This window comes from Grus americana, chromosome 3 (assembly GCF_028858705.1).
Source record: "Grus americana isolate bGruAme1 chromosome 3, bGruAme1.mat, whole genome shotgun sequence".
Taxonomy (NCBI): domain Eukaryota; kingdom Metazoa; phylum Chordata; class Aves; order Gruiformes; family Gruidae; genus Grus; species Grus americana.
In genome coordinates this window covers 89,792,927-89,808,031 of record NC_072854.1, presented here as the reverse complement: position 1 = coordinate 89,808,031, position 15,105 = coordinate 89,792,927, and the positions used below count along the sequence as shown (strand labels likewise).

The 15,105-nt window shown below is 37.9% G+C and overlaps 1 protein-coding gene across 4 annotated transcripts in view; it reads left to right on the top strand.

Moving 5' to 3' along the window:
- The window catches only part of STRN (striatin), a 75,015-nt gene that overhangs the window by 23,715 nt on the left and 36,195 nt on the right, over positions 1-15,105 (top strand). For all 4 annotated transcript variants that reach the window (XM_054820132.1, XM_054820131.1, XM_054820130.1 and 1 more), the window contains exons 3-5: positions 99-172; positions 3,063-3,141; positions 5,125-5,289. In XM_054820132.1, coding sequence (XP_054676107.1) covers positions 99-172; positions 3,063-3,141; positions 5,125-5,289 — 318 coding nt within the window. The remainder of the gene's footprint in view (positions 1-98; positions 173-3,062; positions 3,142-5,124; positions 5,290-15,105) is intronic.

Here is a 15,105-nt window from a genome sequence, read left to right as displayed (position 1 = left end):
AAAAAAGGAGTGGCTTTTCAATTGAAGACAGGTGACATTTATGTGTTTAGAGATACCCTTTAAGTGTGCTAATAGTTTCTTCATTTTTTTTCTTTCAGAGCTAAATATCACAAATTAAAATATGGCACAGAATTGAATCAGGGAGATATGAAGCCACCAAACTATGATTCTGGTAAGAATTTCTTAAGAATGAGTTCATTACTGGCGTAAAAGCTTAATTGTGGTTTGTGCAAATGCTGAAATAATAGTGTTGATAAAATAAGCCACTTAATGGAAGCAGGGGGAATAGAGATAATTAATAAAGACATGTTTTACTCTTGTAAAATTAAAAATATATGCTAATGCTCTGAAGGAGTCTATTAATAAATCAAATGAGTTTAGATTTCTAAAAAACCCCCACAAAATGTGGCAGTGTGTGTAGTATTTCTTCCAAATGAGTTCTTGTTGTTTGTTTTCTATATGATTTCTTGAGAAATCAGTAATACAGTTTAGAAGAAAGAGTTCAATCTCCTGATGAAGGGGAGCCTTTGTTTGTTTATTTATTTATTTATTTCTTAATTACTTGTGATATCTTCTGCTGTTACTTACTCATAATGCAGGACCCTACATTCTCATCTGCAAAACACTGTCACAGCTAGCAGTCATCAGTTTTGAGGAGACAAAGCAAAAGAGAATTCTTGCATGTAGATGTACTTAACAATGCCTTCAGAAGAAGAGGTTTTGGTTTCAAAAGGAGTTTTCAGGCAGTTTTGTCTCAATCATTGTGTTGGGTTTGCGTGGCAGGGTTTTGGTAGCGGGGGGGCTACAGGGGTGGCTTCTGTGAGAAGCTGCTAGAAGCTCCCCCTGTGTCTGACAGAGCCAATGCCAGCCGGCTCTAAGACGGGCCCGCCGCTGGCCAAGGCCAAGCCAATCAGCGCCTCTGTGGTAACATATTTAAGAAGAAGAAAAACACTTAAGAGAGAGAGCTGTTGCAGCCGGAGAGAGGAGTGAGAAGATGTAAGAAACTCTGCAGACACCAAGGTCAGTGCAGATGGAGGGGGAGGAGGAGCTCCAGGCACCGGAGCAGAGATCCCCCTGCAGCCCGTGGTGAAGGCCATGGTGAAGCAGGCTGTCCCCCTGCAGCCCATGGAGGAAGGATGAGGGGGTGTAGAGATTCCACCTGCAGCCCCTGGAGGACCCCATGCCGGAGCAGGTGGAGGCACCTGAAGGAGGCTGTGGCCCATGGGAAGCCCATGCTGGAGCAAGTTCCAGGCCGGACCGGTGGACCCGTGAAGAGGGGAGCCCACGCCAGGGCAGGTTTGCTGGCAGGACTTGTGACCCCGTGGGGGACCCCACGCTGGAGCAGTTTGCTCCTGAAGGTCTGCACCCTGTGAGAGGGACTCCATGCTGGAGCAGGGGAACGATGAGAGGAGTCCTCCCCCTGAGGATGAAGAAGCGGCAGAAACACCGTGAGATGAAGTGACCGTAACCCCCACTCCCCGTCCCCCTGTGCCGCTGAGGGGGGGGGAAGGTTGAAGCCAGGAGTGAAGTTGAGCCCGGGAAGATGGGAGGGGTGGGGGGAGGTGTTTTAAGAGTTGATTTTATTTTCTCATTCCTCTACTCTGTTTCGCCTAGTAATAAATTAGATTAATTCCTTCTCTAAGTTCAGTCTGTTTTGCTCATGACGATAGCTAGTGAGTGATCTCTCCCTGTCCTTATCTTGACCTACAAGCAGTTCGTTATGCCTTTTCTCCCCTGTTTAGTGAATGAGGGGAGTGAGAGAGCGGCTCTGGTGGGCACCTGGCCTCTAGCCAGGGTCAACCCACCACAATCATGTTTTAATTCTTATAGAATGAGCTTTGGTAGTTATGTACTTGGTCCAGCTGTGTTCAGTTGTCATCAGAAAATCATTGTGCAATTGATTATTTCCCTCAGTTGCTATTAAGTGGATTTGTGAATTTGAGATGGATAAAATTCGTATGGCTCTCCTTGCATGTGAATTCTGATTAGTCTTTGATAGCTTCTTTGGGTGGGTGGTGGTTTTTTTTCTGTGTGGTATTAATTCAGTTGTTTAAATGTAAATGACTTCCTGGTAAGGACAATAGCTTTCCCACATCACATAAAAGGTTACTCATAGGATTATACCACAGGTTTTTCTGGTTCTTAATTTTTGTTTACACAAAAAGATTGTTCATCCTTTAGTGTTTGGACCACAAGTGTTTCAAGTTTTTTAGAGGCTTTTGTAGGTAATAAACCAAGATCTTTTATCTTGGGAAGCATATGCTTATGTATCTCCTGAAGGAGGGGGGGGGGGAAAACCCACCATCATGTTGTATGAAGCTATATATGGAATAAATGATAGCTGTTGGTTGTCAGCATTCAGATAGGTTTCTCACATAATTTTTTGTGGCTTTTCCCAGAGTGGTACTGTTTGTATACAAATTCATGGTTGTGGAAAATGTGGTGGAAAATTTTTCAACAGCTTTTCAGCGTAAAAAAACCCCCAAACAACCCCTCTTGTATTTTTTTTTTCCTTCCACAAAACTAATACAAATATGGATGAATTTAAAGTAGATGTGAATAGATCTGTTGGTTTTTATGTTGTATGGTCAATATTAAGGAAATAGGTTGGACAGTAAGTTGTAAATAGATATGTTGCGGTTGCATCTGATATTGTTAGCTGTTAATGTTTGTATTCAAACTTAAATTATGAGCAGCAATTATATTGGAAGGTTAATGCAAAAGTGGAACTGCAGATTGTCTGTGTGATTATGTTCCCTTAAAGAAAAGGGAGTAAGATGGGGCTTTTGGATGGAGGCAGAAGGGAAGGCACTGATGACTAGTGGAACTTGCTTTCATACAGTAGGATGTACCTGACAGTCTTTGTGTGTATGTAGTACTACGGTTATGTGCTATGTACATTTTTTTCTCTTTTGATTCATTATTGGCACTTTGAATCTTTTATTTTGTTATTAAACCATTCGTAATCATTTCAAGAGAAATCACATTTGTCTTTTAATGTGGGTGGGCATCTTTTTAAAAAGTAGGAAAAGGAAAAAAATATTTGTAATAATCTTTTCCAGATGAAGGGAACGAGACAGAGATTCAGCCACAACAAAACAGTCAGCTAATATGGAAACAAGGACGACACCTGCTAAGACAGTAAGTGTTGAAAAAAAGACTCGAATAACGAATGCAAGGGAAAGAATCTGGTAATGAAATGTGATGATGGTGGTATTTGATTGTTTTCTGTTAGATTTTCTTTCAAGAAAAGTTAGTGTGTGTGAGATGAATTTCATTCAGCTTCTGCCCTACTTTTCCTAGGTTTTTGAAAATTTTTAATATTTCAGACCTTCAGATCAGAAGCCTTGTCAAATCACAAACACCCAATCTCCTTTGCTTTTCTTTCACTGAGTATGATAAAACAATCTGCTTGGGAAAACAGTGGGTAATGACACTTTGCAATTCTTTTTGCGGTTAAAAACCAACACACACAAGTAATTCTGTTAAGGGCTACGTAAAATAAAAGTAACTGGTGTTGGAGAGGGCTAAGTTTTATTTTGGCGTGCTCTAGTGCAAAGAAGACTAATATCTGGAAGGTTAGACTAGAAGTTTTCGAATTCTCAGTTTATCTCAGTGAAGCAAATGTCTGTTAATCTAAATCCATTTTTAAGTTGTGGTCATAACGAGTTAGTTAATTTCCAAGATATTTGGTCACATTTTTGTGGCGGTTTCGTTTGCCTTGGTTTAAATTGAAGAGGTCTCTTAAAGACCTCATCAGAGTATCTCTGTTTTTTCATGCCTTTGCCTCATCCCCTATGCTGACAGTTAGATTCTAAGGCCTTATAATCAGCTAGCAAAAGTTTTGGTTTCTAATTTTTTTGTGTGTATTACATAGCATTAAATGAGAGGGGACAGAGACAGTAAGGACTGTCTGGAGCTTATATGAAAGGTCCTTTTTCCAAGCATTATAAAAAGGTTAAATTTGTCTGTTGGATGGCTTATATGTGCTTTTCTTTTCCAAGAGCTCAAATCTTTGCATGTGTGTTGAATTTATATAAAGTGGACTTGACTTGGATCAGTGATTTTTGAAGACAAGTCACTTCTCAGCGTAATTCATAAATAAGCGACATAGTGCTGAATACAGAGAGTGTATTACTGACAGACTGTTTTGCATAGGTGACTTGTTTGATTTTTATATAGCCAACAATCACTATTTCTCCCCTAATGTGATTATGTAGAGGATATTGCTAAATAATTGGAGGAGAATGTTCTTGCAGGAAAAGTGCATGTCCTTGTCTTGTAACAGCTGTTACTGTAAAGTAGCACTTCCCCTCTTTAGAATGCTCTAGAATATTGACCATTTGATCAGTCTGGTGCTCCTGAGAAGACAGTGCTATTAACTCCATATTCTAGAGGAGAGGACAGAGACCAATTTTTACTTTTTTTTTTTTTTAATTAAAAATCATTTCCCCTCTGCCCCTTACCCCCAAAGGCAATATGGCATATTGATGAAAGAGATGACTTTAGACCTTGAGATTTTCATGCAAGCTAGTCCAGGATTCTTGCTGCCCAGCACTTACATGCAAAACAAATTAATGTTTTGCAGATCCATTGCAGAATAAGAAAAAGGCAAGGCAAAGATTTTATCAAACCTAGTGTGTTATAAATAACAACTCTTAGTAGTAGCTACAGAATTTGTTTTTATCCCCTCTATGTTCTAGGCTTCTAATAATGCTTACATAAGGAACATATCTGACGCTTCTTGTGAGGCTTCATGTGTAGTTTCCATGTGTTGAATAAAATGGCCATGTTGTACATGCAACTGTGGTGATTTTTATAAGCCAGTTGTAAATATTTTAATTGAAAGTGCTTTTCCATCCATTTTAGTAAATGAATGAATAACGTATTGTATAACCTCTGACTGCTAGGCTCTTTGATTTTTTTTCTCAGTGACTGTAGAGGCTGGTACTGCAAGAGGCGATCCCTCTGCAGCTGGGACAGGATGATTTATAAGCATGTTTCATTAGCACAGCACCACACTTTGCTAAGCTAAGGGGTTGAAGATGAGTTTAGGGAGAAGTTTTCATTTACTGTTTTGAATGAGATATGTGTGGAAGATTAGTATGAGTTCTGTTCCTACAGGTATCTACAAGAAGTGGGCTACACCGACACAATATTGGATGTGAAGTCAAGACGAGTACGAGCTTTATTGGGCCTCTCAAGTGATGCTTCAGAGAAGGAAAACAGAAATCAAGAGCCAATGGTAAATGGCACAGAGGGCCAGATTAAAGAAAACGCGATGATTGGGTAAGCATCAGGATGACAATGTTATCTTTCTGCATAAATGCACTTAATGGTGTAGAACAAATTTTTCTTTACTGAGATGATTTCGGAATTTTCCCCCTAGTTGGAGATTAGAGCAGTTTTAACTAATTTTATTACATTAAGCAATAAGTATGAAAGTAACTCTTAAGATTCAGAGCTTAAAAGCACTTTAGGTTTTTTATTTTTCAGTTGGATGGCAGCACAAAGTCAAATCAAGCCTCTTTGAGATGCAATTGCTAAGTAGTTAGAGGTCAGCATTGTTTCAAGTTAACGGTTTATTTGTATTGCTGGAAACATTACTGTATCGATTACAGGCTTTGCTCTTCTGGTCTGTGCTGACTATGACACGATAATCTATATGACATACAGGATTTTTTTGTCTGGATCTGAAAAACAAATTCCAGTAAGTTTTTTGTTTTCCACTAATGGATATACATATGTAAATGTGACTGAAAGGTAAGGTATTCATTTCTGTCTTTCAATATTTCTAATACTATGAAAAGTCAGTCAAGGAAAGTAAAAGCTTATTGTGCTTTTTTTTGCTTTTAAGTAATGTTGAAAACATTAGAGGCTTTTTTTCCATTTTCTTCTCTTTTCCATGCAGTTTAAAAAAAAGAAAAGTTAGTAAGATACTGTAGTTGCAAAACCTGAAAAATAATGAAAACAATGGAGAATTGGTTGTCTGAACAATACATGAGGTAACTGTTCCCAGTAGTTTGTGCTGCATCAGCGAGCACAGCTTTCCTCAGAGTTTCCCTCTTTTTTCCTTTACTATACTGATATGGCAAAATTCAAGACTTTTTTCCTAAGGTCTAATACTGTTATATGACACATTCTGTCTTTTAGAAAGCATTTGTAAAATTTCTTTATACCCAGCAGATAGCCGCAGCAACTTCAGGCCAACAAGTTACATAAGGGCAGAAGTTCATTGTTATGTAATTAAATTTAATGCTGTGAGGTGGAAAATTTGAATGTATGAGAAAACCCGCAAGCTACTAAGATATATTGTGCTGCTACGTAGTTGACAAGCCATGTCGTTTATGTACAGCAGCTTTGTTTTTGAAGAACAAGGAATGCTTGATAAATTACAATAACAATTTTAGTTCGATTTCTGGTGAAGGGGTTACTTCTTCTCAGGGGAAGTGGGTAGACAGAACTCCTCTTCTTACACTTAAAAATTTATATAAATGTGCTTACTTTGGTTTTGAAGCAGATATATTTATAAGGTAGTTATTTGATGGATGAAATAGTAGGGTAGTCATTTTGACATAGCAGTTTTGGATACATTTGCATTTCTTTCCTACCTACTTGCTTTCTGGGTAGATCTGATACTAGGTTTAACACTTCGTAGTCTACCCTATGGCTGACGATATTCACTGATGGAGAAAAATGAGTTCCCTTCCACTGTGGCTCTGCAAGACTTGGTACGTGATGTGCAAGAAGTGACTCCAGGGTTTTACAGTGGAAGAATTTTCCAGGGATCGTGTTGAACAGTCATGTCAGCCATCATGGGTGATTTTGAGTTTGTGGATGCTAGCTGAGATCTCCCTCACTGAGAGAAAAAAGTTGAAATTTTACTCAGATTCCTTGATGAGTCTGAGTACAGGATTATCTTTCAATGCTGTGATTCTTCTGGGCATTTCAAGTATGCTTTCAGGCCATCTCTTTCAATTTTCCATGCAGGAGAAATTCTGTGTCTGTCTTCGTGGCAGAGACTGCATGTTATTTAAGAGTGATTTCATCTTTTGCTACTAGATACTGTAAAATGTTACACCTCACTGTTTCTGTGGTATGTGGCACTGTTCACCTCCTCCCAACTGCATCATCACTTGCCTCTGAGCTTTCAAAGTGCAGCTTTATGGCAGATGGGAAATCAGAAATGAGATTATGTTCTCAATTAGCTTACACTTACCTGTTCCCTGCCTCATCTATTGTCAGCATAACTTAAACATGAATAGAACAGCTTCTTTTTTTGAAGAGTATGAGCATTGAATAGGTGACTAAGATTTAAAGCACATGGATCTTGCTCCTGATGCCAACTGGAATTCTTACTGTTTGAAAACTTAATTCAATCCTTTTTCTACCCAGTTGGCAGAACTGGGAAAAATTTAGGTGGTTCAGCTGAATTCTGGCTCACAGTCGAGGTAGGGGCACTCTTGAAGACACCTTATCAGTGCTAGACTGCTTACCAGGAGGGCAAAAAGATTGGCAGTTCTTTTATCAGCCTCTTGTTGTTCCCAGCATGCATGTAAAGAAAGAAGAGGATTGGGGCCACAGCAAGCTTGTACAGTTAGGAGGAGTGCGATGAAGAAGTGCCTGCAGTTTGGTAGTAGTAGAGGAGGAGAGATTGGAAGAACAAGAAACCAACCAAAACCTTAGTGCAACGCAGGAAGTTTAAGGACGTATGTGTGTGTTTGCCAGGACCACCAGCCGTTGGGATAGTTGCAAACTAAAATGCAGATGGAAGACGCTCTGTGACTGGATACAGTGAAACTCCTTTGTAGGAGAAAGCTTTGCCATCACCACAGAAGCCTGTGAACTGCTCAAGCCAATGCAGTTTGGCAAATTTTGTGGTTCAAAACATTTAATGGACACTGATGTCAAATATCTACTAGCAATTCTGAGGCTAATGGTCAACCTGAAGGTGTTTTAGTTACATTCGAGGTGCAGAGTGCTGGACAAAATGTAATGCATGGAAATGAATCTAGTCTAACAAGGAATACCTCTGTTAAAGAGAGAAAATGCAACTCGTAGAACATTTGATTTGTTTGATCTTGGAAGAACTGCATAATATTGTGGACTCAGCTGACATTGCAGATTTTAAGTCTGATTTTTAGAAAGATGTGTATGTGGAAGGAAGAAGGTGAGAAGTGGAGTATGGGAACTGACAAAAGAGAAAGCTTGTGGGTGAGAAACAATGAAGACAAATCAATAGGAGTTTGGAAAGAATGTGGGTGAATGTGGTGAAGATAATGTACAATAGAGAGGAAAACGGCATGGTGAAAAACAAAAGGAAAATGGGATACAGTGATGCGTTTCAGAAACAGGAAGATGGAAGGCACGTTAGCTTTAAATTTCCTTAAAGATTTCTCCATATAGCTATATAAACTGCAGAAAGAACAGATTGGCTGAACTGCCCTCTGTACAACTGAGCAGTCATGTGGTAAATCCCAAAGAAAGTAAAAAAGGATACTTGATGCTTTTATGCTGCCATATAATTACCTCTTTGGGAGGAGAGGGGGGTAACGGAAAGAGGAAACAAAGCTTCCTTTATGTTTTGACTATTGTTTATTGATAATTAACCAGTACTTTCTCAATGAAATGAAAGTAGTGGAGAACAAAAAAATTGGTACTGAGAGAAATTCCAGAAAAAGAGTGGAAGAGCTGATGTACCACTTAACTGATCAACCCCTGACTGTACTTCTGACAACAGCAGACACCCACGCTTGTTTTTTTTTTAAATGCCTTTGATTGTTTTATAGGTAAGCCCTGGCATTTTTCTTCTGACCCCAGGGATGTGTGAAGGGTATACTTCATGGTGGGTAGAGAAGATATTTCTCCTCTGCTCAACTCACTACATCTTTTACAAATGTTAACGAGTTGTCTTGTTATAGCAGAACTTGTCTGTTATAATAGTTACACCTTGTTGTCCGTTATACCTGTTATACCTACTTCAGCAGCCAGGGTTCGGACACACAGTGCTGTGATATCGACACTAAGTTGAGCCTTTTTATCAGAAAGGCTGGTGAGAATGTTTGGGGTGATTATTGTGAAATTGATGCTGTTTACTTTGGTATGTAGAAGCATTAGCAGTTACTTTAGTGCAAATACTTAAGACAATAATATTTATTTTCAGCAGAAAATATGTAACTGGAATTCTGCTAGGCTCCAGTTATTTTAGAAAATTGTCATCTGGTCCCTCATACCCCTCAGCTTAATTTTCTATATCTTAAAGGACTGCAATTACATCAGAGAACTCCCCCTACCTCTTTGTGGTTTTCTTCTTTTGGTACAGTGATGAACAAACTACTGTTGTCTGAAAGTCTTTTGAAGCCAAATAATTTTCTCTTCTTGTTATTGGGTGAAATAGCCTCAGTCTTTATGTGTTAGTAGCTGCTACATCTGTGGCCAAACTTGTATTCTTACATTGCCTATTTATTTGCTAATGCACAGATCCTCTTGAAAACTTTAGCACTCAAGACATCATGTGGATTTTGAATGCACCCTGGAAGATTTTGATTCCATAAATGAAATGTTAATAGGATAACCTGAGATAGATATAGTCCTGTTTCCACTTTTTAAATGGAATTTAAAAGGGAATCTGTTTTCAGTATCTTCAGATCACTTGCATTACAAAAGATAAGTACCACTTGGCATGACTGGACTCAAAAATAGATACTAAAATAATAACTTTATAATAATGGTTGATATTCTTAACACCTGCAGTGAGGGGAATGGGTGCTTTCCCCCAACAAACTGAAACAGAAATGAAAGCTGCCTGCAAATGTCACTTGTAGCCTTGAAAACATGAGAGTATTTAAGTATCTTCAGTTCACTTATTACCTCATTTTTTAATAGCTTTACCTTATTGACTGAAACTTAGTCAAATTAGCTTACCTTCTTGAAGTATGTATTTGAATACCATTTGATATGAGTGGAAGCAAATATAATATAGAACTGGAAAGGAACAAGGGTATACCAAGCATATGTTTGTATATACACATATATATGGATAGAATATATGAATATAGATAAATTATCTGAGTTCTTGTTAGGGGTTTGATCATTATAACTATATTTAAGTAAAAACTTTTTAAAGAAAAAATCATCCTGAATGATATATCAGTCTCTCTGGAACTGATCTACTGCCCTGTTTTTTTTCTGTTGAACTGCATATGGCTTCCACTGCCTATACTTTACATTAGCAAAAAGGCATCAAACCTCAATGTCTGAGAGCAAATCCAAAGACCTTTTCAAAGATTAAAATTAAACATTTTGAAGACCTTATCTTTTGATGTACAAGAAATCATTCCAACTGATGCTTCAGTGAATGAATGTCTTTCTATACCAGAAGGCCTTGAATAACTCTTTCGCATCTCTAAATCCTATTAACACTGACCCATGTAATGAAACTGCTGCATACTGGCTGGTCAATGTTGTGTATTGACTCACTTATAAAATGGTTTATTTGGGAAAATATATCTGAATTTAATAACCTGAGGTAACATCTGCCACGAAAAAGATTTCCAAAATAGTATGTGAGCCTAAAACATTGAATTACAAAAAGAAAAAAAACCCTCAAAATCTATTTGCCTTTTTCCCTCTACTGGTGGTTTTTCCACCATCCATCTTGCAGTGACCTAACAAGCATTTCAAAGGTATCTGATTTAGACCAGACCTGGACACTTTCAACAGTTGCATTGAAGCAGAAATAAAAAAATAGGTAAATTGGGGTTTTGTGTGAAGAAAGTAGTACCAATGGACCACTCTTTTAATTTCATTGGCACAGATCTATGGCTTAAGGATTTGAGGGATGCTTCTTGGAAATGTCACATAAGACTTATGATACAGAAGGAATGGGGAGAAAGAGGCAGAGGAGTTGTGCAGTGGGAGACCGAGAAGCAAAGAGAGGGGAGGTGAATGGAGAAATAACTTAGAAAAGTTACTTTGGTTCTTCAAACTTTGAATTTATTTTTTTATTTCTATTCTTTTAAAAACTTTTTTATTTGACATATTATAGTTATCTGATTAGATTTGGCAAGAGAAGTGCCCTTTCCTTTTTAAGTGGCATTCCTTCATGATTACAATTTGCATCCAAACCATTTTGTAAGTGTTGCTTACCAGTTGTATGTATTGCACTGGTTCCTGCATTGTGTGGTGTGAATTCATAAGAGATTTCAAAGGTTGTGACAGACTGTCTAGCCTGCCCTGTGTTCCTTGTGTGTAAATTTTGATGGCTGTAAGTGTTCCATAGTTTTATAAATTATTAGTTTTCTATTTTCTGTGCTGCATTATGAAAGATTTTGCACAATATTGAAGATTTAACAAACTGTTCTTAAAAACAGTCCTCATAGAGAGGAATACATTTGAATTCGCATGCATTTATTTACTGCATCCAGTTTGAAAGAACTGAACTAGCCATGTTGAAAAGACTGTGTTAAAACATGAAATAAGTAAATTCTATTGGGAATTAATAAAACTTAGCACCTTGCAATAGCACGTTTTGATAGTAGGAGGAAACTGAGCCAACGAAAATGGCTCCAGAAAGAGTATGCTAGAATACCTCTTCTAATGCTGGATCACAACAGGCTTTTTCCTGTACAGGCCCCCAGAAACGTTTCTCAGCCTAAGTTGAACTTGTGCTTTTAACTTTACTGTGGTATTTCTTCCTGCTTCTGAATTTATCAATAAAGTCTGGTTTTATTTAAGATAACTTGTGTTTGTCTTGGATAAAACAAACAAACAAACCCTCTACTTTTTCCTTTGAGGGAGTGAGTAGGACGGAGGAGGCAGTTCATGGCCTTGTGGTTGGGCAGTTCATGGGAGAAGTTTGAGTGTCTCCCTGGACATGGCCACAGACTCCCAAGAGTTATTATCAACAAAGGAGAAGGCAATGGTAGAGATATCGAATATGCTGGTTACAAAGAAATACATATCTGTAATGTGGCTTTAGTCTGAGTTAACTTGACTGCACAATATGAAACGTTCTGGATCATGTTGGGAGCAGGGAAGGTATCATCAGTGTTCTGTTTTAGTTTCCATGTTCACAACTTCACCTTTCCTGTAGGTTATGGTTTCTACTTCTCATGCATTAAGAAACAGGATTTATCTTAAGATCCTGGATATTGAATGTTGAGAGCCAATTGAACACTATTCTTTTTTGTAAAGCTGCTAGCATTTCAATGTCAGGGCCAACTGGATTTTGACACGAAATACTTGTCTTGAGCCATGTGACTATAGGGCAGAAGATGAAGGGTTGGCTGTATGCCCTGCTGAGGCCCAGTGAGAGTTGTGCTTGCTTTAAATAGTGCATGTGGAATATTCACAAATCATAGTTCTTAGATTTTGTGGGAAGAGATTATTATTATTTTTAGTCTTAAAGGGGCCAAGGTGTTAATACAAATCTGAATAATTGAACAGCCTGTAAAATACAAGTTGGGATGAGATTTTCAGGGCAGTCACAGCTGCAGAAAATTCTGGCAACTTCTCCTAAGGAGGAAAATTTTCATATGATTTCAGGTTTATGTTTCTTTAAGGGAGGTAAGTACTTCAGTTACCAGCCCATTTGTAACAAGAATTTTGTGTTTTAAACAGGAAAAAGTGTCTTATCTTTGGGGATCGGAAGTTCCCTCTGTCAAGAGTAATATTCACAAAATCTGCGCGCTGCCCATCTGTTAGTAGTAAGATGGAAACCCCAGCAGCATTAGTGTAGCTGCACTCTACTTTCTGGCACTACTCATTGTACTTTTTATGCTTGTGACAAGCAATTAGTCCTGTTGAACTTAATCATGTGCAGATGCGAGTAGCGTGTAGTGTCTCTGCCATAAAGACTTTCTTGTCTAATTGGATAAGGCTATTGGAGAGGAGGATGTAATGCACAGAGTTAACAGTATCTCACAGAAGATGTTATATAGGTTAAAGGATTTTTTTTTTTTAATTTTTTAGGTTTGGTTAGGAAGTGGTAAATCAACTGGGATAAAACGTTCAAAGAAGGAAGGCAAGGTTAGGTGCTGGGGAGAAAAGCATGCAAGGGTGCGGTTGCAGAGTACCATTGAGGAAGGAGCAGTGGGAAAGAGATTCAGAACAAGCAGCTGAGGAACACAGGGTCGAGGAAGTCCTGCCAAAATCTGGTTGCTCTATGCTCTCTGCTTTGGCAGCTTCTGTAGCTGATCCTGCTGTCTGGGGTTTCTGGCTTGTTCTTCCCGAGCAGTTTTTCTTTAGACGGTGTGTCTGGGGAAGAAGAAAAAAGCAACACCTAAGTTCTTGTACTTTGAAAATTATGTTCTCCCTTACATAAGTTTTGATCCAGGATAGTCCCGTAAAGAGGAATTGTCCTTTTTGAGACCTTTGTGGGGTTTTTTTGTCTCCCTTTATTTGCAACAGGTCCTGAACCTTGCCATAGTCTTGCCTCTCTTACGCCTGCGATACTACAGTTCATACATCAGTCCCTGCCATTGGACCTCCATTCTATTGTTTTCACCCATTATTTTTTTAAAAAGTATTCAAGACTACAAAAGCTCTGGAAATTTTGAGTTGTGTTTCTTTTTCTAGAATGGAATTTAAAGTAATTTATTATACTACCCTATCTCTGAATATATTTTTGCCACTTCTTTTTTATGCTGCTTTGTGAATGACCCCATAAGAGAAACAAATTAAACGTGGAAAATAATGAAACAAGCAAGCTTCAAATTGCCATCAAAGTACATAACGTAAATTAGCTAAGACTAGACAGTTTTTCTTAAGTATATTTTACAATATTCTTAAGTGTTTGTGCTGACAATAATATCTAAAATGCATTGTGTTTACATGCTGCTAAATGATGAAGAATAGCTGAATTGTTGAGTTACTTTTGATTTGACTGCTAAAGTTTATTGGGGTACAATATAGCCAATCAACCTGTTAGCTTGTAGCTTCTTTCCCCTGTAGAACCTTGAAATAATTTAAATATTTTGTCAATTCTGTTTTCTTATAAATTCTTTCTTGGAAGTTGTGCCTTAGCACAAATAATCTTCTATGGCACTATGCTGACTTTGTGCATTTTCCTGCAGGAGTTTTGAAATACATGATAAACTACTGTGTTTTCCAGTGCATGAGGTGCCTTTTCCTCCCTGCTGTGTAAAAGGAGATATGCAATTACGTATATATCTTGCCCACTAAAGCATGTAATAAATAAAATGATAGTTGAAGTCAGACCAGTTTAAAAAAAAACAAACCCGCCACAAAACCTTCTCTTTTGGTGGTCACTTTGAACTTCAGTGTGAGAGCGCCTGATTTAAGATCAAATGAGTACAGAACCAAATCTAGGTGTGAATTAGTGCAAATACTTGTACCTGTAGAAGGACACCTGTTTCTTAATAACAAGTTCTGTTGATTAAAATTTTATATTCTATGTTTAGTATTAGTTCATACATTGCTATTTATTGTAGCATGTCTGATAGTTGCTAATATAGATCAGCAGCCATGATGGTTTTTTTATGGCAGATCTTTACATGGCAAAATACAGAGGAAAAAGCAGAAACACAATTGTGTGTTATTATTTAGTCTACTAAAAGTTGACCAGGACACACAAATTTGCTGAAAATCAAGAAGTTAGTCAAATGAAGCATATTACAAGTTTCGTCTTACAAGATTTGTGTGTTGGAAACAGCAAGATAACAGTACCATAGGATTTCTGTGAAAATGTGCATCATTGCTACAGATTTATGAGGTATTATAGTCTGCCCAAGTAGTGATTTACTTAAGGAAAAAGAAAAATATTACAGAGTGTTTTTAGGCTTGTCATAGAAACAAGAGGGTCAAAATACTGCAGGAAGCAAGGCAAATTGGAAGCATGTTTGAGATAGTTTTTATCTAAGATAAGAGAAAGTGAAAGGAATATTCTCAGTAAAACCAGTGACCATGGAAACATGCTGTACATTGTCGTATATTATGCTGCTGTGTATTTGGAATTTCTAATGGCAAATGAAATCTTTGTTGGTATTTTTTGGCCATAAAGATGAGTAAATGAAAAAAGGTAGAATAGCAAATTGTCTTTATGAGATCCAAACATATTGGGGTTATGAAGAAGCCACGCCTGCT